Source organism: Otolemur garnettii, unplaced genomic scaffold, assembly GCF_000181295.1.
Source record: "Otolemur garnettii isolate 467f Iridium unplaced genomic scaffold, OtoGar3 scaffold00283, whole genome shotgun sequence".
Classification (NCBI taxonomy): Eukaryota; Metazoa; Chordata; class Mammalia; order Primates; family Galagidae; genus Otolemur; species Otolemur garnettii.
Window position 1 is genome coordinate 579,090 of NW_003852678.1, and position 21,774 is coordinate 600,863.

At 55.4% G+C, this 21,774-nt stretch overlaps 1 protein-coding gene across 1 annotated transcript in view; it reads left to right on the forward strand.

Moving 5' to 3' along the window:
* Positions 1-253: 253 nt before the first annotated feature.
* AHNAK2 (AHNAK nucleoprotein 2) overlaps positions 254-21,774 on the forward strand; it is a 34,522-nt gene continuing 13,001 nt past the window's right edge. The window contains exons 1-7 of the mRNA XM_023508861.1: positions 254-308; positions 15,789-15,847; positions 15,943-16,041; positions 16,683-16,788; positions 17,702-17,866; positions 18,110-18,294; positions 18,452-21,523. Of these exons, the coding sequence (XP_023364629.1) occupies positions 254-308; positions 15,789-15,847; positions 15,943-16,041; positions 16,683-16,788; positions 17,702-17,866; positions 18,110-18,294; positions 18,452-21,523 (3,741 nt within the window). The remainder of the gene's footprint in view (positions 309-15,788; positions 15,848-15,942; positions 16,042-16,682; positions 16,789-17,701; positions 17,867-18,109; positions 18,295-18,451; positions 21,524-21,774) is intronic.

A 21,774-nucleotide genomic window follows, 5' to 3' on the forward strand; every position in this document is an offset into this window, starting at 1 on the left:
GCCAATGGGTTGAATGAGGCCGCTGGCACCGCCCACGCGCGCTCCGCACAGGCTGGGCCCGGCTGGGCGGATCCGGGTGGGGTCCAGGCTGAGCAGCCGGCACTGTGTCCGCAGTGCGAGGCCGACCATCCGCGGTGCGGGACGTCAGAGGTGGAGTTCGGCGCCGGCTTGCCCCAGCCGCCCGGTGCGCTGGAGCCGGAATCCGCGACTGGACGCGACGGGCCGCCGCCGGCCCTCATCGCCCGGCGCCACGATGTGCGACTGCTTCCACATGGTGCTGCCCACCTGGCCGGGAGCCCCCGGCAGCGGTGCGCCTCCTTCCCGCCTGCAGCCCGCTCCCCTCGGGGCGGGAGGGCTCCGCGCGAGAGCGCGCGCCGGGGCGTGTCCGGGGGCGCGCAGTGCGGGCCTGGGGCGAGGGTCTAGCGCGCGGTTCTGGGCCTTGCTGGCTGCTCGGGGTCTCTGCCTCTCCTCCCGCGCCTCGCCTGGTTCCTGTCCCCGCCTCAGTCCCCGCTCCTCTCGCGGGCCTGTCTCTGCCTCTACCGCTCTCCTTGGCTCTAGGGTCTCTGACTCTCCTGTCACTCGCTGTGTGGCTCACGCCTCTGTCTATGCCACTGCTGTCTGTCTCTCCCTCTCTCTGTGATGGTCTCCCTGCTGCTAACCCTCTGGGACTTTGTGGGTCTCCCAGGGAGGTGCTGCTGAGCTCTGGAGCAGGGCTGCATGTCTGAGTGGGGCGTGAAAGCTGTGGGCCGCCAGGACCCAGGGGACATGCACCAGGCAAGCACTCTCACCTGTTTGCCGAGAGAGCAGCCTGGCTGGAGCAGAAGTTACTGCTTTGTTCCTTGGGCCAAGGCGACCAGAGTGGGCTGGTCTGTGTCCATGGTGTGGATGTGTGGCTGGATCACTGGCTAGATGTGGCTGTGGCACAGCTGGACCTGAGGTCTGGAGTTTGAGCAGGGTCTGAGATCAGGCCATAGAGTCCCCCAGCACTGGTCAAGGGAAAGTGGGTGCTGCCTACAGGAATGACCCAAGGGATGGTCAGTACTCCCTATGAGCCACCAGCTACAGAATGGGTCCCTGGTGATCTTTTCTGCCCCTGTCCTAGGCCTGGTTGCAGGGCCTGGGTGTCTGAGCATTTTGGCAGGCAGGGTGGGGCAGGGCAGGGGCAGTCTATTAGGCTCTAGTCAGTAATGCAGCATCCTGGCCACACCCAAGGCCCTTTGCCAGCCTCTGGCAGGGTGGCTGAGGCTCCACTGCATTGGCACAGGCTGGACCCCACTCCTTGGGGGAAGCAGATCAATGACAATTATGCAGGGGGTGCCTTTCAGCCTGGGGTGCCCCTCTGGCTGCAGCTGGACCTCCTAACACCCCTTTTGTTGCCTATATCTCTGATAAGCACCCAGGCTGGGGTCAGAGGCTTGTCTAAATGGCCACCAGAGCAGGGAGGCTGGGCCCCCTGCAACACCTGCCTTCATTGTGTCCCAGGTGACCCTCATTTGGGCCTCCCCTGCCTGAATGGGAGCCCACGGTGCCCCAAGTTGGCCCGGGTAGTGGCAAGGCCCCAGTGGGCTCATGGGCCCCCACCCCTCTCCTCCACTGTGGCTGGTCCTTGCCCATGTCACTGCAGATTTGCCTTGCCAGAGGGAGGAAGGCAGGGTCCCCAAGAACATAAGGGCCATTGCTCTGCGTCTAGCTTCTCTGCATGGCCCCTCCCACTGGCTTCTTCATGTCAGCCACTGAGGACCCCTAGGCTGCAGAGTCCAGGGGTCGTCTCATGCATCTTCCGACCTCCACAGGCCTGTGTGCCCCTCCCCCAGATGAGTGCCTCCTTTCCTGCTTTTGGCCTTGTGGTTCCATGGCCTGAGGCTTGGGTCCAACCTACAAAACCATCTGCTCTTAGGGAACAAGGTCAGTGGCTCTTGCTGCAGCATTGGTAGGAGGCCCATCAGATCAGAGCCTCTGGGACTTCTGTCCAATATGTTGATTCCCAGGCCCTCCCAACCCTGCACTGGCAGCCTGGGAATGTGCATTTTTGGAAGCGCCCCACCCCTGTTTGGTCCAGGCTCTTTCCTCCTGCCATCACCTCCCAGCAGGCCAGAGATGGGCAAGCTGTCCCCATCTCTCACCTTTCTGCCTAGTCTAAACCTGCCCTCTTGTGCCAGCCCTGCCAGGCCCCCTGACACTCTGAGTGCCTGCCCTCCCAGTCTTTCTGCCACTGTCAGGCAGCGGAGCAAGCTTTGTGCAGAGGCTACCCCCTGGTGGCCACCCTGGGAACACCCATGCAGGCTCTGCCCAGCCCCACCAAAGGGACCAACTCTGCTGCTTCACCCACCACCCATGGAAGGGAGTCCCCTGGGTGAACCAACCCCACACAGTGCTCCTGACCGTAACACTAACCAGTTCACTCCCAGTAGGCCCTGGATGTCACACCCCTGCCTATCTCAGGGGCAGGCTGGTTTATTCCCAGAGGCAGAGCTGACCCCAGGTGGCTGGAGACCGGAAACTCCTGCACCTGCCCCTGCCTTGGCCTGAGCACTCCCTACTATACCCTGAGAAACCACCACTGGACTTGGGAGGACCCAGGAGCAGTGACACTGTGAGGGAACACCTGGCTGGTCTTTCCTCTGGGCTGAAGCCAAGTCATGGCTGGGGCCTTTCCTGGTGCAGTGCAGTGGGGGAAGCTGCTCAGGTAATCTTGCTGCTCTGCTCCTGGCTGATGCCCTCTGCATGGCCTTGGGGCTGCAGGGGGCTATGGGTCTGGTCCTCACATGAAGAAGTGTGCTGTTAGTGCTGTGCCTCTTGACTGGCCTGTCCACACTGGAGAAGGGTGTCAGGAAGAGGTGTTGGGGCCCAATGTGGGAAGGAAGGGCTGTGTTTCCAAGGCACAGGGAGCCCCAAAGGTTTTAGGTAGTCCAGGCTGGACGGCAACTGCCCGTTGGGGGTGGGGGAACTTGGGGGTAGTATAGAGACGGTGGGGGTGGGTACATTGGAGGGAACTTGGCTTGGGCAAGGAGCCTTAGCTAGGTACACAATGAAGACCAGTCACGCTCCTCTGGCCTCTTTCCCCACCAAGGGCAGCCAGGGCTTCCTGGTCATGTAGGGAGCTTGGAGCATGTCTCCACCAGGCCCTGCCTTCATCCTGCTTCAGGCTCCAGGTTTCGCTTTATTTTTCTTTTTTTGGAACCACAGGATCGGCCAGGAGCCAAAGCCTTCCTTGCTAGGATAAATATTTGATAGTCAAAAGCACTTTCTAAAATAAAAAAATGGAGCTGGGCCCAGGAGGCTGGGGGCAGGGCGGGAGGCACTCCCCCACAGAGTGTTTACAGAGATGTTTATAGCTGTGCCCTCCCCTCAGGCTTCCTCCCTACCATACCCACCTCCTCTTTACCTCTCCCCAGGGGGGTGGTGGAGTGGTAGGCAGAGTTGCTCAGGCTGTTCCTGGCAGGAGTCTGGGAATGGATCTAAGCCACACTCCCGCCTGGGCACTGCCCTGGTGGCAGACCACTGCCCAGAGGACAGCAGAGGCAAAAAGGAACAGCTGGGATGCCAGGGATACAGCTGGTGCCACACCTGGGGGGGAGCCTCCTTGAGTCATTTCCCTTTGAACCCTGCCTGCTGGAGGGGCTCCCTGGGTACTGGTGTCTGGGAGGCAGGGTTCCATGACCCACCCCTGCCTGGTGGAGTCAAGGCCCCTTTGTCTGGGGCTAGAGCCCTCCTATCCTCTACCTGCTCTGGGGTGGGGTCAGACTAGTAAGCAACTCTCTCCCTGGCAGCCCCGATCCTGGGTGGCACCAGCACCACAGGCTCCTTCGTGACACACCCCCTGGGAATGCTGGGTGCCGCCTTGGCCTCCCTGCCAGCTGAGTCACTACCAGCTGCCCCTGCCCTGCCTGCCCCTGTAGCTGCCCAGCTGGTCTTGCTTCCCAGCAGCTTTGAACCAGCTTGGGTCTGCCCTGTGGTGTCTGCACAGATGCCCTGCTCTACCTTCTGCTGCCCCAGCACCTGGCCCTGAGCCTAGCCACAGGGAGCCGGGGGCTGGGGGGACAGGGTACTTGGGATCTGAGGCAAGTAGCAAGGTGGGCAAGTACCTGGCTTTCTAGGGAGTAAGAGGCGCCCCTGGGACTTACTGCAGTAGTGCTAGTCTGTGAGAGGCTGTGCCCTTCCTGGTCACAGTGGTCCTGAGTCCAGAGCCAGGGCCTACCCTTTCCCTTCCTGTGCATCTGTTCCCTCCTGTGAGCCAAGGGCCACCAGTGCTGCATCCAGTGCCAGAGAGTCTGAGGGAGAGTCTGAGGTCTGTGCTGGGAGGGTGCCCTGGGTGGAGGCAGTGGCACAGGCTTGAGGTGTGGAGAAGGCCTAAGGGGCACAATGCGTCTTCCTGGTAGAGTCTATGCTGAGAACGGGTGTGGGAGGAGGTCATGGGGTCTGGGGGTCAACACCAGCCAAATAGTTGCCAGGGTCTGGGGACGGCCTGAGTGCCCAGCTCTGTGGATAGGGAGTGTCACTCTAGATGCTGTGGAAGGAGGACCCAGCAAAAGTTCTTGCAGTGGTCCAGGGTGGTGTAGGTTGAGGGAGCCGGGGGAAGGGGCCCTCAGGAGAGCAGAGGTTGCCCAACCGGTTTGGGAAACCCAGCATGGAGACCCCTCTGTGCCATCACCAATCCCCAGTATCTTCCCTGTGAGGCTGGGCTTCTGGGCCACTGCACTGACTCAGCAGCTCTACCCTGCCTGGTGGGTGATGGGCAGCAAAGTTCGCAAGTGACCAGGTGAGAGATGTCTGGGACTGGAGGTGCCTTCTTTCTGTTTTGTTTTGGGGTTTTTTTTTTTGTTTGTTTGTTTATTTTGGGTTTTTGAGAAGAATCTCACTCTGTTGCTCAGGCTAACATGTGGCAATCAGCCTAGCTCACAGCAACCTCAAAGTCCTGGGCTCAAGGAATCCTCCTGCCTCATCCTCCCAAGTAACTGGGACTATAGGTGCCCACCACAACACCTGGCTAGTTTTTCTGTTTTTAGTAGAGGTGGCGTCTCACTCTTGCTCAGGCTGGTCTCAAACTCCTGATCTTGAGGGATCTTCCTGCCTTGGCCCCCTAGAGTACTGGGATTACAGGTGTAAGCCACCGTGCCTGGCGTATCAGCTTTTTCAAGGTGTAATGGGAGAGGCCCGAGCCGTCTCCATGCGGGTCCTCACCTTCCAGGACTGGGGATGCCCTGGGGCCTCTCCTGAAGCTAGGGAAGGCTTCTCCATCCCCAGAGGCCTCTAGCCTGCCTGGGGCTCCTCATTTTGCTGCCCTGCCTGGGTCAGCCCTGGCTGCTATGTCCAGTAGGAGCCCCTCAGGTGCTCCTTTCTGTGCTTTTGTTCTTGGCTGTTCCAAGAAGCCCCATCTCAGCCTAGCCTTCATGTGGGTCTCTCATGACTGGCCTCCCGCAGGTTGGGCCTGACTCCTCCCCGCCTGGGCCCCTTATGGCTGTGTCATCCTACCTATAGGGTGCAGGTGCCCCCAGCACGCTGAGCTCCACCCCAGCGGGGCTGTGGGCAGGGGAAGTGACAGCTCTGATCCCTATGGATCTACAGTTGGTGTGGCTAAGGGGCCAGCTGGCCGCCCAAAGCAGAGAGGGGCCTGGGGCCCAGAGCCTGGAGCCCAGGGCCACAGGGTAAGATGCCTGGAGGTATCAGGCCAGGCAACTAGAGCTCTGGGTAGGGGGTGACTTGCCCTGTGATTAGAGGATGTGTTCCTTGACCATCACTTACGTCCAGATGACTGGAGGGGTAGGAAGTTAGAATAATTTTGTTCCTAGGGCCACTACATCCAACATATGGGAAACCTGGATATTTGGGGGTGAGGGCTGGCACCAAGTGTAGGCTGAAGGGGTAGCTAGGGTAGGTGGCCCTCAGGGGCGTAGGCCAGGACTCTTTCACCGAATGTCACTGGCACAGCCCTCAAGTGGGCTCAGTCCTGCCCTTGGACTGTGCCTCCCTCTCCCTCCCCTGCCCTGGCACCCACAGGGAAACTGAGGCACAGGTCCAGTTTCCTTTCCTGCCCAGGGAAAGGAAAGGGAGGGACCTGCCTCACATCTGTGTCTCCCTGTCTGTCCACACAGCAGGACTGGACCATGCACAGGGCACCCACCAGGCTGGGCCAGCAGTGGTGATTCAGAGTGCTGCTTCCTCAGTCAGCTGCTCCAGGCTGGGGGGGCACTCAGGGTGGGGTCCCCGTTCCAAGAAGTTAACAAAGCTGGGGGGGGGAGGGCTGGCCAGTCTCCCAGCCACTCCCTCTGGTGGGTGTGGGGGTCCTGGCAAGGCTCAGAGGGAGGGAGGAACCAAAAGGGGTGGGGCAGGAGGAAGGCGGGCCAGCTGGGGACCTTCCTGGCTGGGCCAGTCAGGAGAGAAGAGCAGCTCAGTAGGCTGACTGTGTTGTCTCCTGGACCTACTCCTGCACCAGGGCCCCTTCCTGGGCCACCCCTGGGGCACCTGAGTGCCTCACCCTCCACAGCTCAGCAGGTTTGTAGGGGCAGGGCAGACAGCCAGCTAGTATGGGGCTGGAGGGGAGGAGTGTCAGTTTACGGTGACTCCAGTTAACCTGTGCCATGACCAGTGGGCTCTGGAGCCGCTCCTCAAAGAGTCGAGGGTTGGCTGAGCCCCTGAATTTGCAAGATGTGTGGGTGTGTGGTCAGACTCTGGAGTTGTGCAGCCCCAGGCAGACGGGGGTGGGGGTGGTGGTGGGGAGAAAGTGGCTCTTTTTTGGAGGGAGCCTGGGCCATGGGGGAGGTTGATGCCAAGGCACCTGGCATCTGTTTCAACCCCAGGACAGGCACTCCCTGAGGTTGTGAGTGTGGCCAGGGTGTGTGTGGGGGGGTCCTCAGTCAGGGCACCCTGTCCCTGTTTGGAGCTCAGGGCCCTGGATGATGTAGAGGGCACTTCAAGCAAGTCGGGCTGGAGGTGCTTGAGGTGGCTGCCCCATCATGGGGTCACACTGTCCTGGGAGACTTGGATGCTGGCCTGTCAACCCACAGAAACAGACATGAGTTGACCAGTCCCATCTGGGACAGATGTGGAGGCTGACTCCTTTTGGCTGCTGAACCCTTTAGAGTTAGTGGGCTGGAGTGCATCCCTGTGCCTCAGCTTCTCCAGGCGCAGATGGACTTGGCCACCTGTTGTGTCCCTAGCCCTGTTGAATGGGCCCCACCCTCAAGGGGCCAGGACTTAACTCCTTTCTAGACCTGGCCAGCTCTTCCTCATCCTTTCTGGATCTACTTCCTATAGTAGCATTTATTATGCCCCTACTGTGTGCCAGGCTCTCGGTGCTTGGTGAGCTGAGTGTTCTGGGGACCGGGGACTGGGCATTGTCTAGAAACTAGGGAGGGTGGCCATGTTCAGCCTGAGAGTTTGGGCACGTGAAAGTCCAGAGGCAGGAGGGAGGTGGTCCCAGGCAGGAGCCATGAGGGTAGGGCAGGCTCCAGAGGCTTCCAGGCAAGCTGACCAGTCAGCACAAGGAGCTACGGAGGCTGTTTTCAGGAGACAGTGTGAGGGGACTGCCTGACAATTGCAGCTGGGTGCAATGATTCTGGCTGCTGGCTATGAGCGGAGCCCTGGCCCAGGTCTGGGGAACTGAGGCTGGCTCCTCACCCTCCTGAAGGCTCTGTCCCCAAGTCCAGGAAGAGTTATCTGGAGAAGCATCAGGGGGAGTGGGCGGGCCCTTGCTGCCTGCGGGCATTGCTCAGGAAAGTCTGAAGGTCTCATGACAGTCAGCAGAGCCCATACTCCTCGCGAAGTTCCGGAATAGGGTGAGGCCATGGTTGTCGTGTGGTGGTATTTGCTTGTGCACTGGGGTAGGCACCAGGTCCCAGCCAGGGTGGAGACCCTCACTAAGCTCCCCCTGCCAAGGCCTTACTGGGTTTGTCCACTGGTGCTCAGAGGGAGAGCCCCACGCCAGACACACAAGTCCACACACGCCCCATGCATGAGCATGCTGTCCCGTGAGCACTCTCCTGCACACACCCTGCAAGCCTGGAGCATGCCGAACCCCCTACTTCCAACATGAACCTCTCAGGCCACTGGGGAGCAGAGAACGCTAGATAAGCCTGCACAAAATTCTTCCCTGCCAGCTTCTCTGTCCCCAAGGCTCCCACTGCCCCAGTGACATGCAACTGTGTCCACCATATCTGGTTCTGCCTAGAGGCTGGAGCTGGGCCCTGGGGCTGCTAGTCTGCATGTAAACTTGGGTTTTATCTAAGCAAAGTGCCTCACTTCCTGTGCCCCCCATGGCCTTACTCTGGGCCCTCTAGGAACTCCCACTTGGCTGGCAGCTGTTCTAGGCTAGATGCCCCCTCTCTGCACTCCTCTGCCTATGTTCTTCTTCCCTCCACAGCCCCCAGGCCAGCACCTGCCCCTCCTTCAACACTTCCTGAGACCCCCCTCAGGCCCTACCCCAGAATGTTCCAGTTCCTTGGAATGCCACTTTTCTGAGTCTGGGGCAGGCCCCAGCTACCTCCACCCCCATGGAGTATAAGGGTCTTTCCCTGGGGTGCAGGCACCTCCATGGGAGTGAGATATTAATGGTGTCTGAGGCCATGTGGAAGGGGTGGGATGGACCAGGCAGCCCAGCCAGGGTGCTGGGGGGCCTCACCTACCTCATGGCGTTTGGGGAAGCACCAGTACCTACAGCCACCCTGCAGGGCCTGCTCTGGTGTGTCACCTCCACATCCTTTGTAAAGTAGGGCTTTGGTGATTGTCAACAGCCAGTGTTATTACTCAGTGTCATACTCAGGGCTGGGCTGTTGTTGACAGAGCCTGTCTGGGAGGGCTGGATGAGGCACCAGGTCAGGCAGGCAGGTGGGATGCCCCTTATATTCTGGGGCCCGGATGGGGCTCCCTTGGGACCTGAGGCCTGGGAGGACAGTGTGCTGGGTGGAGGACTCTGGACCCAGACTCTGGGGTTCCTTCTCTCTCCCCAGGGGTGGGGGTCTGAGGCTGGCAGGGTGGCAGGATTTCCCCCTATCTATCTGTGTGCATGGGGTGGTCTGGGTGCCTCCCTATACACTACTCTTCTTCCCCACCTTGGGTACAGGGACAGCAACTCCCATGGTTGCTGAAAGGTGGGCCTGGCCCTGCGTGGGCCACTAGCAGGATCAGGCATGCTGCCCAGCAGATCAGGGCTGGCTGGGCCCTCCTTCCTTCCCCCACTCGGGTTCCCAAGACAGGGTGTGTCCACGCCTCAGCCCTTGGCACCCAGGAGACTCCTCCAGCATAGACTTGCCGAGTGCAAGACGGCATAGACTCCTCCAGCATAGACTTGGGGGTGCAGCCTCTCAGGGCCAGGGCATGCTGCTGCCTGATTGTGGGGCCTCCCCTACCCTGCCATGCACCCCATTCAGCCCAGTTCTATTCACTGGTGGCTACCTGCCTGGTGGAACCCCTTCTTTGAGAAAGATCCTCTGGACCCTTTTCTGGACTGGCAACTGGCCCTCCACCACACCTAGGCCTGTGCCCAGCCAGGAGTAGAAGGCAGCCTCCACTGGGGTCCTGGTTTTGTTGCCTGGCTCAGAGGTACTGGGGGGAGGAGGGGAGTGACTGGGTCTGGGTGGTCAAAAGGGTCTGCTTCACCCTGGCTGCAGGTGGGTCCCCCTTATCCCCAATTACCCTAGCCCCACCCCAGGGTGGGGAGCATCTGTGGCCAGGACTTCTTCCCTGTGCCCCAGCCATCCAGGCAACCAGACTGTGGTCCCAGCTCTGCCCCTCCTGGCTGGGCCCTCTGAGTAAGTGGTTTCCCTCCTCTGCCAGCCTGTTTTCTCATGTGTTACCCACCTTGGGGGTTACGTGAGGGTCTGAGAAGGACGGGAATGAAAACTGAGGTCCAGAGAGGCTTACCTGCCATTGCCCTTGGCTCCCACTCAGGGGAGCTGGCTTGCTGGAGGTTTGGCCCTGGCCCAGAATCCCTTCCTTTCCAGGCCCCTCCCCTCAGAGCTCCTACCTCTCCACCTACCCCACCCCGCCCCAGGTGTCATGATGGCCTGGTGAGGCTGGAGCACCAGGCAGGGCTGGGGGTAGGTGTGTGGTCCTGCAGGGAGGGTACTGGGGAGCCCCTGCAGGGTCAGGCAGGGGTTCAGGGCTGACTGCTGTTTGGGAGGCAGAGAGGAAGGGGATGTTAGCCCAGGTCTGGGGGCTCTGGGTGGGGCAGCAAGAGGCTTGGGGGTGGCGGGGGTGTGTCTGAGTGGCCAAGGGGACTGGGATGGATTTCCGGGCATGAGGCTGGGCTGTGGTGGCTGACGGACAGAGCATTGCAGGGAGACAGGGCTCATCCCTTCTAGCACCAGGTTAGGGTCAGGGGCCTGGGCGCAGGGGTGGGGGTGGTGGTCAGCCGACACCTTGCCCAAGGTCAGGTTTACATATGGTGGAAGCTGAGGTTGTGGCTTTCTGAGTGGTTGTGGAGGCAGGATGGGGTGGGCTGTGGGGAACCTCCTGCACCCACCCAGCCCAGCCTGCGCTCCCCTCCACCCCTCCCCTCCTCTGGGAGAGCCTCCTGCAGGAGAAACCATCACTTGGCCCTGCCAGGCCTGTGACCAGAAGGGGGCCTAGACCCTGAGCCATTTTGCAGAAGGGCAAACAAAGGCTCAAGAGGAAATGAGGGAGTGGTGGGTGCAAGAGCAGGCCAGGCCTGGGATGCTTCTGGCGACAAGTGTCTCCATGGCCTGACACACCATAGTGAGAGTGGGTCTCACTCTGAAACCAGAGCTCAGAGAGGTGACAAGCTTGCCCAGGGCCATACAGCACACTGGCCAGAGAGCTACAGCCAAAGCCAGATCCTTATCAGGACTGGGCTCCCTACCTCCTTCACTGGACAGGGCCCCGTGAAGACACCAACCTGCCTGCAGCAGCCTCTATGCTGGGGCGGGGCGGCTGGTATTGGGTTGGTGCTGTCTCCTCTCTGGATATTTAGTGTACCTTGGGCAGCAGCCTGCAGTCCTGCGTATGGAAAGGTTTTCAATAAATGACTTAATCTCTCCATTGTTATGGAGCTGCTCAGACTGTCTGCTCTGTCTGTGCAATTTCGGCATGTGTCTGTCTAGGAAAATGTCTAAATTGTCTAAATTTTCAGATTTATTGGCTCTAAGCTTTCAGTTTTGTTTTGAGTTTATGTTGAATTCTAAAATTTCCTGTTGAAAAAAGGACGGATCCTGGGCACACTCAAGTCACTGGCACCTGGTTGAGAAGTAGCCTGTAGGGCCCCCAGAGACAGCCTCCACCTGCTCTCCATGGAGGAGCAACCACCACCAGCCCTGCTGGCCTATGCCTGCCAATGTGTGTGGTGGCTCCTCCTATGTGAGGCTTTTTATGTCCAGCTCCTCTGTCTGGAGGACAGAGTTTGTGAAATTCCTCCATGCCCCACGCTGGTGCAATCCACTTGCTCTGCACCACTCCACTGGATAAACCCACACACGTCTGTCTTCTTCCCACTGGAGGCAGGCGTCTGAGTCTTTTTGGTTTCTGGGTCCTGCACATGGCACGGGGATGGGTGTTTCTGCACCCTCCTTCAGTGCACCCGCCTTCTGGGTATCCATCTTCCAGGCTTTGGTAGATACTGGTGGACCAATTTCCAAATGACTGTGCTACTTCACCCCAGAGCAGGGGCTCTGCTGACCTGTATTCTTATCACCAGGTTTTCCATTTCAGCCACTCTCCTTTTTTTCTGAGGCAGCATCTTACTCTGTCACCCAGGCTGGAGTGCAGCTACATCATCATCATAGCTCACAGAAGCCTCCAACTCTTGAGCTCAAGCGATCCTCCTGCCTCAGCCTCTTCAGTAGCTGGGACTACAGGTGCCCGCTACAACACCCAGCTAGTTATTCTGTTTTTAGCAGAGATGGGGTCTTGCTCTTTCTCAGGCTGATCTGGAACTCCTGAGCTCAAAGGATCTGCTTGCCTTGGCCTCTCAGAGTGCTGGGATTACAGGCATGAGCTATGCACCCAACCTAATCTCTACCTTTTAATTGGAATTTTAAATTCACTTATAGTTAATATAATTGTAAATATGGTCAGGTTTAAACCCTACCATTTGCTAACTGATCTCTATTTTATCTTACCTGTTCTTTGCTCCTATTTATATCTTTATTTATCTCGTTTTGGAGTACTTGAATATGTGTGTATATATACAATATTTAAACACTCAATATTTATAAGAGCTATATATTTTACTCATAACATATGTTTTTAGGGTACAGTGGCATGTGCTGTAGTCCCAGAGACTTGTGAGGCTGAGGCAGGAGGATCACTTGAGCCCAGGGGTCTGAGGCCAGACTGGGCAACTTAGTGAGCCCTCATCTTTTTTTTTTAATTTTTAAATTTTTTTTATTAAATCATAGCTGTGTACATTAATGCAGTCATGTGAGCCCTCATGTTAAAAAAAAAGTTTTTAAAAAACGTTTTACATTCCATTTTAGTTCCACTATTGGCTTATTACCCACACATATTTTCATTTCTAAATGACTGCTTCATGGTATACACTACATATTTTTAACTCATTGCAGTACACCTTTTAATAACATGATCCTGCTTCAGGTAACATGTGAGATAACTTTACATCCTCCCCAGCCCCATACTCCGTATTGTAGCTGTCAAATGCTTTGCTTCTGCATGTGCTAAATTCTACAGTATTTTATTTTTGTTTCATGCAGTTAATTACCTTTTTCCTTTATATCTTCATTGAGACATAATTTACAAACCATAAAAGCCAACCATTGTAAATATACAATTCAATTATTTTTAGTAACTTTATAATCATACAACCGTCACCTCACTCTAGTTCCAGGACATTTCTGTCACCCTCAGAATTTTCTTACCCTTGTTTATGGTCAGTGCCCACACTTGCTCCCAGCTTAATTCTGGTAAAATACAGACACTGACCTCGCACTTGGCCACTCCTTGCTCTTGCCCTCTCCCTCGGATGCCCAGGTCCTTGGAGTAAAGTGGCACAGTGTCCACAAGGGACCTACACATCCTCCTGTGTAGTAAATAATCTCTAGGCTACTTACATCACCTAGTACAATGTAAATGCTATGGAAACAGTTGTTATCTATCTTATTTAAACTATAATGACAAGAAAAAAAGCCTATACATGTTCAGTACAGACACAGTTTTTTAAAAAATGTTTTTGATCTGTGGTTGGTCCTATCCACAGGAGCAGAACCCGTAGGTACAGGGGGGCCCCCGACGGCGTCTCCCCATCCTCTGCTTTTGGCTAATATCTTCACATATATATGTGCTATAATCCTAGCAATATGGTGTTAGAATTACTGCCTTACATAGGGAGCTCACAGATTATGCCTGTGTTAAAAATCCAGGCTGCTCTTTGTTTTATAAGTAAATTCTGTTCAAACACAGTTACCCCCACTCATTGACCTATTAACTACAGCTGCTTTGTGCTGCAACCACAGAGCTGCTGCTTGTGAAGCCTGAAATACTTGCTATTAGCCTTTACAGAGAAAGTCTGGAGCCCAGGAGTGTGAGGCTACAGAGAGCTGTGATTGTGCCACTGCACTCCAGCCTGGGGACAGAGCAAGACCCCGTATCTAAAAAGAATAAGAAAAAGAAAAGCCAAAGTCTGCCAACCCTTGTTTTATACAATCTTATGTTTTTAAACCAAGTTGAGAAATAACATGAGAAAAATATGTATTTATAGAGTCTTTTATATTTGCCCACATATTGACCATTTTCTGTAGTCTTTTCTCTCTGTGGCTTTGAGTTAGTGTTTGATGTCATTTCCTTTAATCCTGAAGGAGTTTTTCCTTCAAGCCTATAAGGCAAATCTGCTAGCGAATTTTAGGAAGGTTTTCAAACCCTGTCCTTATTCTATTTTTTAAAATATAAATCATTTGGGGAAAACAAACCACAGAGAGGTGAAGATGATGGAACAAATACAATTTTGCAAAGTCTTTAGAATGATTATATATCTATATCTTTTTTTTTTTTTTGAGGCAGAGTCTGACTTTGTTATACTTGTTAGAGTGCTGCTATGGCATCACAGCTCACAGCAATCTCAAACTCTTGGGCTCAAGCAATTCTCTTGCCTCAGCCTTCTGAGTAGCTGGGACCATTGGAGCCCACCACAAGGCCTGGCTATTATTAGAGAGGGGTGTGTCCCTCTTGCTCAGGCTGGTCTCGAACCTGTGAGCTCAGGCAATCCACCTGCCGTGGCATTCCAGAGTGTAGGGATTATAGGCGTGATTCACTACATCTGACCTGTATTTTGTTTTTGAGGAGAAGGAAAGAGAAGTTTGTTAATTTGCTGGCAGATAAGGACCCTGGCAGACTCCTATCTCAAAAATACCAGCATCTCCAGCAGATCTCTTTCTTTGAGAATTTTTCTTTCTATCTTTCTTTCTTTTTTTTTTTTTTTTAAGACAGAGTCCCACTTGGATGCCCAGGCTAAAAGTGAGGTGGCATCATCATAGCTCACAGCAACCTCAAACTCTTGGGCTCAAGTGATCTCCCTGCTTCAGCTTCCTGAGTAGCTGGGATGACTGGTGCCCCCTCCTACCTATGGCTAATTTTTCTATTTTTAGTAGAAATAGGGTCTCACTTTGTTTAAGCTGGTCTTGAACTCCTGAGCTCAAGCAGTCCTACCAAGTTGGTCTCCCAGAGTGCTAGGATTACAGGAATGAGCCACTGTACCTGGCTGTTTGAGAATTTCTTTATTTTTGAAGGATAAGTTGCTAGACGAGAACTTCTTGGTTGACAACATTTTTCTTTAAGCCGGTGATTCTCAAACTTCCTAATGCTGTAGCCCTTTAATACAGTTCCTGTAGGTCACCACCCACAGTTTGAGAACCATTGCTTCAAGCCCTTTTAATATATTGCTCCACTTTCTTCTACCTTCCCCGGTTTTAGTGAAAGGCAGGTGTCAATTGTGCTTTGGGCCGTTTTATGTGAGGTCTCTTTCCCTGGAGCATTTTGACTATGATGTGTCTGGGCGTGCATCCCTTTGCGTTCATCCTACTTAGGGTGTGTTAAGCTGCTTGGATTCTGCAGATTGTTTTTAGCTGTTACTCCAACTGTTTCCTCTGCCTCTTTGTCTTATGATTATTTTTGTCCCACACACCTCTGAGGCTCTGTTCATTTTTCTTCAATCAATCTCCTCCCTTCTGTGCTTCAAATTGGTTGCTTTCTATTAATCCCCGAGCTTATGATTCTTTCTTCTGGTATCTCAAATCCGCTGTTAAGCTCCCTAGTAAATTTTCAACTCCACAACTTTTGCTTTCCTAAAAAAAAAAAAAAAATTCTATTATTTTTGTGGGACTCTCTCTTTATTGAGCATTGTTATCACATTTTCCACTAGTTCTTTAAGCATGGTTGCTTTCAGAGTTTTGAACAGACTTTTAATAGTTCCTTTGAAGTTTGTATTAAACCTAACACATTTATAGACATTTACACACAGTTTCATTAATTGCTTTGTTTCTCAGTATAGATCACATATTCTTGTTTCTTGTGTGACTTGTGATTTTTTATCAACTGTTGGACATTTTAGCAACTCTCGATTTTTTTCACTCCAGGGTGTGGTTATTATTTGCTTTTGCTTAGTAAATCTCTGGGACTAAATGTATCGCATCTCCCTGCTCTCTGTCCTGACATCATAGTCTACCCAGCCCAGGGCTATGGCTCTTCTGCACTCCTGTGCTTGCCCTCAATCCAGTCCAGCACAGGACACACTACCTCCAGCTATACATGCTCTCCTGGGTCCCTGCCCCTAGGTTCCCGTCTGCCCACTCACCTGCCTATGCTACTAACAGCTCGTCTCCCTACAGTGTCTGGCCGACAGCTACAGCCTGAGGAGCCAGACGCAGAGACGGAAGATGATCGCTCTGTAAGTGAGGCCTAGGTATTCCCTGGCCCCATCCTTTCCTGGGCTCTGGGAGAGCCTGAGTGGCTGAAAGTGACTTGATTTACTTCTTTTTTCAGGTGACCGAAGGGCCTGTGGATGAGATCATTCGACCACGGCCACAGGGGTCTTCACCTGTTTATGAGTGTGCAAGTGAAGGCACCGACTTTGGACTCCAGGTAAGCAGCCAGGCAGAGCCCTACTGGCCCAGGACAGGTGTAGGTGTGGGGCCATAGGTACCCATGTCTCCTCCTGCAGCACCCTATGTGGGGAACATATAGGTTGGTCTGTGTAGGCATATTGCCTTGCTGCCCAGTGGGCTATAACTGTGCCCACCCAGCCATCCCTTCTGACTTCTCTGTGTCCCCCGGGGGTGTCTCCTTTCACTGGCCACACATAGTGAGGTGGACCTGCCCTGTAGCGCTTATGAGTGCACATGTGCACCGACAGAGAAGAGACTGCATGCTCCTGTGCAGGGGAGTTGGGTGACCTATGTGACACATGCACTGTCTTGGGGGAGACAGACAGCCCCGTGGCTGCCTCTGTGAAGGGGGTCTTTTATTTCTTATCTCCCTCCCCGTGAAACTCCAGCTGCTGAGCGCTTTACTGTGGGAGCCTTGGGCTGTGGCTGGGCCATGGCTGGGCCTTGTGTGGCAGCAGGAAAGTACAAGGCTCTCGGGCCATAGCTCCATGTTCACATGGCTGCACCTTGGAGGGTCTGGGCCCCTCTGACCTGAGGTCTCCTGGCCTGGTGCCACCCTGCCTGTCCTGCCAGACCCATGCTCACAGATGCATTAATTATCCACACTTGTGGCTGCAGGAAGACACCTCGAGCAGTCAGGTCTCCTCAGGGAGACGGAGATCCTGGTGGAAACGGGATTCAGGGGACTCACGGACATTTTTCAGGATGAGTCGTCCAGAGGTGGGTACAACAGGAGCTGAGGGTCAAGGAGGGATCCCTTCCTCACAGGCTCCAGCCAGAGAGTCCAAGGCCAGAGCAGGAAGGGGAGGAGCAAGGATGATGGGGGCAGCACCTGTGGCTCAAAGAGTAGGGCACCGGCCCCACACACTGGGGGTGGCAAGTTCAAGCCCAGCCCTGGCCAAAACTGCAAAAAAAAAGAGTGGCTGCGGCTGTGTGCCCTTGTACCCAGGGAGGGACAGGGCTGCGGAAGTCTGGCGATCTGGTCCAGACTTTCTCCCTACCCCTATTGGGAATTGCCAAGCTCCTGGCTGGGCAGACCTTGTTTCTCTCATCTGCATGGCGGGGAGGTGCTGGTGCTGGTGTCTGCTATGTACAGGCATGAAGGAGCAGGCAGCACTTGGGCCACATGGCCATGGAAGATGCTGGACTCTGCAGGCATCCTGGGAGGAGGCCAGGCTGCCACCAAAGCTGCCTGTTCTTGCCCTGGGGCCTGGCAGGCCTGTTGACCTGAGGCCTCGATGGCGTGTGCAGTCTGCTGTGTCCCTTGGTGTCTGTGTTCCTGTCTGGTCTGAGCCCTAGGTGCCCTGCATGCAGTTGGCACTCAGTGTTTATGAAGAATGCCCAGAGGAGCTGGGGGTAGAGGGGACGCTTTGACTATTCCACAGACCCATGGGCCTGGCAGGTTGTGGGCAGGAGGTCCTAAGTTCTGGCAGGTTGGGAGCTGGGGGAGGAGGAGACAGCCCCCACCTGAGGCTTCCTTGGCTGTCTTTCTGAAAGCATGTGCACAACCACTTGGGCCCACCTGGTGGTGCCCCACCCTGCTCTGTGCTGCCCCAGGTGATGGGGAGGCAGCTGGGCCCCTGCTCAGGAGACAGCCCAGCAGTGATGCCACAGCTGGAGAGGCCCATGCCCACCAGGGCCCTTGTGCACTTCCTTGCAGGAAGCCACAGAGGTGACCCTGAAGACAGAGGTAGAGGTGGGAGCCAGCGGCTACAGTGTCACAGGCGGTGGGGACACTGGAATCTTTGTCAAGCAAGTGCTAAAGGACTCCTCAGCTGCCAAGCTCTTCAGCTTGAAAGAAGGTACATGGCCAGGCCATCCCTGGGGATGGGGGAGGGTACACCTAGAGCTTAGGATGGCCCCTTCACATTTCTGCTCAGCTGCTCCAGGCCAGGGCCATCCTCTGCTCCTGGGGAAGCACCCCCTCCTTCCTGAGGTGCTTGGTAAAGGGCAGCTATGGGCAGGCTCAGTGGCTCCTACCACACTCACAGCCCACGGGAACCTCAAGGCAAAGGGACACTAAGTCGGCTGTTTGTCTCATCTAGGTGATCAGCTCCTCAGTGCCACCATATTCTTTGACAACATTAAATATGAAGACGCTCTCAAAATCCTTCAGTACTCAGAGCCATACAAGGTCCAGTTCAAAGTCAAACGGACACTGCCTGCCCGGCAGGGTGAGGAGTGGTCCCTCAGCAGTACCTATCATGGCCCAAAGGGCCAGGAGAAGCAGGTGAGCCATCATATCCTGCAGGGGGGGGGGGTGCTCAGACCTCACTGCCACCTCGCTGAAGCAGAGATTGGGCCAGGACAGCCACCCTTCTGTCCCTGAGCCCAGGTCCCAAGCTTCTTATACTGGCACCTATAAGTTCCCTCTCCCTGTGTTTCAGAACGAGCTTGTCGCTGATGAGTGCAGAGAGACCCCCACGAAGACACTGGAAGGTGATGGGGACCAAGAGAGACTCATCTCCAAGCCCAGGGTGGGGAGACGCAGGCAACCCCAGAGGGAGAGGTTCTCCTGGCCCAAATTCCAGGCAATAAAGGCCAAGCGGGTGTCAGGGCCCCGGAGGTCACGCAGCTCTTCAGAGGCCCACGAACATGAGGACATGCCCAACATGTCCCCCACAAGCACAGACACGGAGGCCCAGCTTGCAGCTGAGCGTCTGGAGCTGGAAGCAGGGCCAGGCACCCCACGCAGAAGGCGGTTCCTGAGCTTGAAGTTCAGGACAGGTGCAGGGCAGAGCCCCACTGCAGCAGGGGCTCAGAACTGGCGGGAAACTGCTGGGGTCATGCAAGGCTCAGGGCCCAGGGAGGACAGCCTGGATGACACTGGGGCAGCATCCCATGGGAGCACAGAGGAGGCGGGACCAGCACAAGAGGCCGGGACTGTGCTGAAGCCCACAGAGCTGGGCACGGGAGCCCTCCAGGGACAGACAGGCTTCCCAGCCAGACACCGGGAGAGAACTAAGGAGGGGACAGCCAAAGGAGTGGCTCTGACACAGAGAAAACCCAGAATAGGGCAGGAGAGGGAAGGCACAGCAGGGCAGAGCCTGGAAATGGGGATTGCCAGACTGGCCCTGCCAGCCACCCCTGATGGAGAAAGCACACATATCTGTCCACCAGAAACCCGGGTCCGAATACAACATCTCAAGACACCAAAATTTGCATTTTCTAAAGAAAGAGTTCTAGATAAAGAAAGAAGCATTATTGCCTCCCAGCCGGGGGAAGGACGGGGTGTGGCCTCTGCAGAAGGGTCTGGCCCTGAGGATGAAAAGGCAGGAGAGGCAAAGAGACTGGGGGCCACAGAATCTACCCAGGAATTTCCTGGGCACCTGGAGAAGAGAAAACACAGTGGGGCAGACATGGAGACAAAAGGCAGGATGCAGGAAGGAGAAGCAGATGAGGAAGGAGCACAAAAGGCCAGAGTGCACAAGTTCAAAATGCCAACCTTTGGATGGTCACCCGACAAAGAGACAAAGGCAGGAAGGGAAAAAGACACAGGGGAGGACATGCACGAAGGGACAGGGGTAACGAGAGTGGACACCATAAAAATACCATCAAGGCCCAAAGAGGAAGAAGAAGCGGATGCAAATTACTACGAAGTAGAAAAGACAACAGAAAAAAGGCAACAAACAAGAAGAATAAAAACATACACAGCTTTGGGTGACAAGGACACTGGTGCCAAAGATAGTAAGTTCAAGATGCCCAAGTACAAGATGCCTTCCATTGGGGTGTCTGTCACTGGGAAAACCACTGAGGCCTTGGTGGACATTTCCACACCCAAAGTCGAAGTTGACATGTCCCTGCTCAAGACCTCTGACCTCACCATTCAGCTCCCATCTGCCGACCTTCAAGTCCAGGCTGGCCAGGTGGGCATGCAGCTTCCAGAGGACCAGTTGTCTGAGGGAGAGCTGCCAGAAGTGGCTGTTGGAGCTGACCTGAAAGGCCAGCTTCCCAGCTTCAAGTTGCCAAAGGCGGACATTAAGGGCCCCAAAGTGGACCTAAAAGGCCCCAAGTGGAAGGTGACCACCCCTGACACGGATGTGTCTCTGCACAGTGTGGAGATGGATGTTGAGGCTCTGGGAACAAAGCTGGAGGGAGACCTCTCCCTGGTCGACAAGGACACGGCTACCAAACACAGTAAGTTCAAGATGCCCAAGTTTAAAATGCCATCCTTTGGGGTGTCGGCAACTGGAAAATCCATTGAGGCCTCAGTGGAGGCCGAGGTTGAGGCCGACGTGTCCCTGCCCTCTATCAAGGGTGAGCTTAAGACCACTGACCTCACCGTTCAGCTCCCATCCACCAACCTTGAGGTCCAGGCTGGCCAGGTGGGTGTGAAACTTCTGGAGGGCCAGATGCCTGAGGAAGAACTGCCAGGGGTGACTGCTGGAGCTGGCCTGAAAGGTCCGCTGCCCAAGGTGCAGATGCCCAGCTTTAAGATGCCAAAGGTGGACATCAAGGACACCAAAGTGGACATGAAAGGCCCCAAGGGAGAGGTGACTACACCAGATGTGGATGTGTCTTTGCCCAATGTGGAAGTGGATGTTGAGGCTCTGGGAGCCAAGCTGGAGGGGGACCTCTCCCTGGTTGACAAAAACATGGCCAGCAAAGACAGTAAGTTCAAGATGCCCAAGTTCAAGATGCCGTCCTTTGGGGTGTCAGCCCCTCGCAAGTCCATCGGCGCCTCAGTGGAATTGTCCGACCCGAAGGTCAAGGCTGACATGTCCCTGCCCTCTGTCCATGGCGACTTCAAGACCACTGACCTTACTGTTCAACTCCCATCCGCCGACCTGGAGGTTCAGGCTGCACAGGTGGACATGAAGCTTGCGAAGGGCCAGATGCCTGAGGGAGAGGTGCCAAGAGTGGCTGCCAGTGCCAGCTTAAAAGGCCAGCTGCCCAAGGTTCAGATGCCCAGCTTCAAAATGCCCAAGGTGGACATCAAGGGCCCCAAAGTGGACCTGAAAGGCCCCAAGAGTGAGTGCACCACCCCTGATGTGGACATGGCTCTGCCCAGCATGGAGGTGGATGTGCAGGCACCGGTAGCCAGGCTCGAGGACCTGCAGCAAGAGGGAGACCTATCCATAAGTGACAGGGACATGGAAACCAAAGACAGTAAGTTCAAGATGCCCAAATTCAAGATGCCATCCTTTGGGGGCCATGCACTTGGCAAGTCCATCAAGGTTTCGATGGACGAGTCCGCAACCAAGGTTGAAGCCAACATGTCCCTGCCCTCTGTCCAGGGAGACCTCAAGACCACTGAATTCACCGTTCAGCTCTCATCCGCTGACCTGAAGGTCCAGGCGGGCCAAGTAGATGTAAAGCTCCTGGAGGGTCAAATAACTGAGGGAGAGCTGCCAGGAATGGATGCTGAAGCAAGCCTGAAAGGCCAGCTGCCCAAGGTTCATATGCCCAAGGTAGACATCAAGGGCCCCAAAGTGGACCTGAAAGGCCCCAAGGGAGAGGTGACCATCCCTGACAGGGACGTGTCTCTGCCCAGTGTGGAAGTGGACGTTCAGTCTCCAGTAGCAAAGCTAGAAGGGGACCTGTCCCTGGTCGACAAGGACGTGGCCACCAAAGACAGTAAGTTCAAGATGCCCAAGTTCAAGATGCCATCCTTCGGGGTGTCTGTCACTGACAAATCCACCAAGGCCTCAGTGGATGTGTCCATGCCCAAGATCGAGGCTGATGTGTCCCTGCCCTCTATCCAGGATGA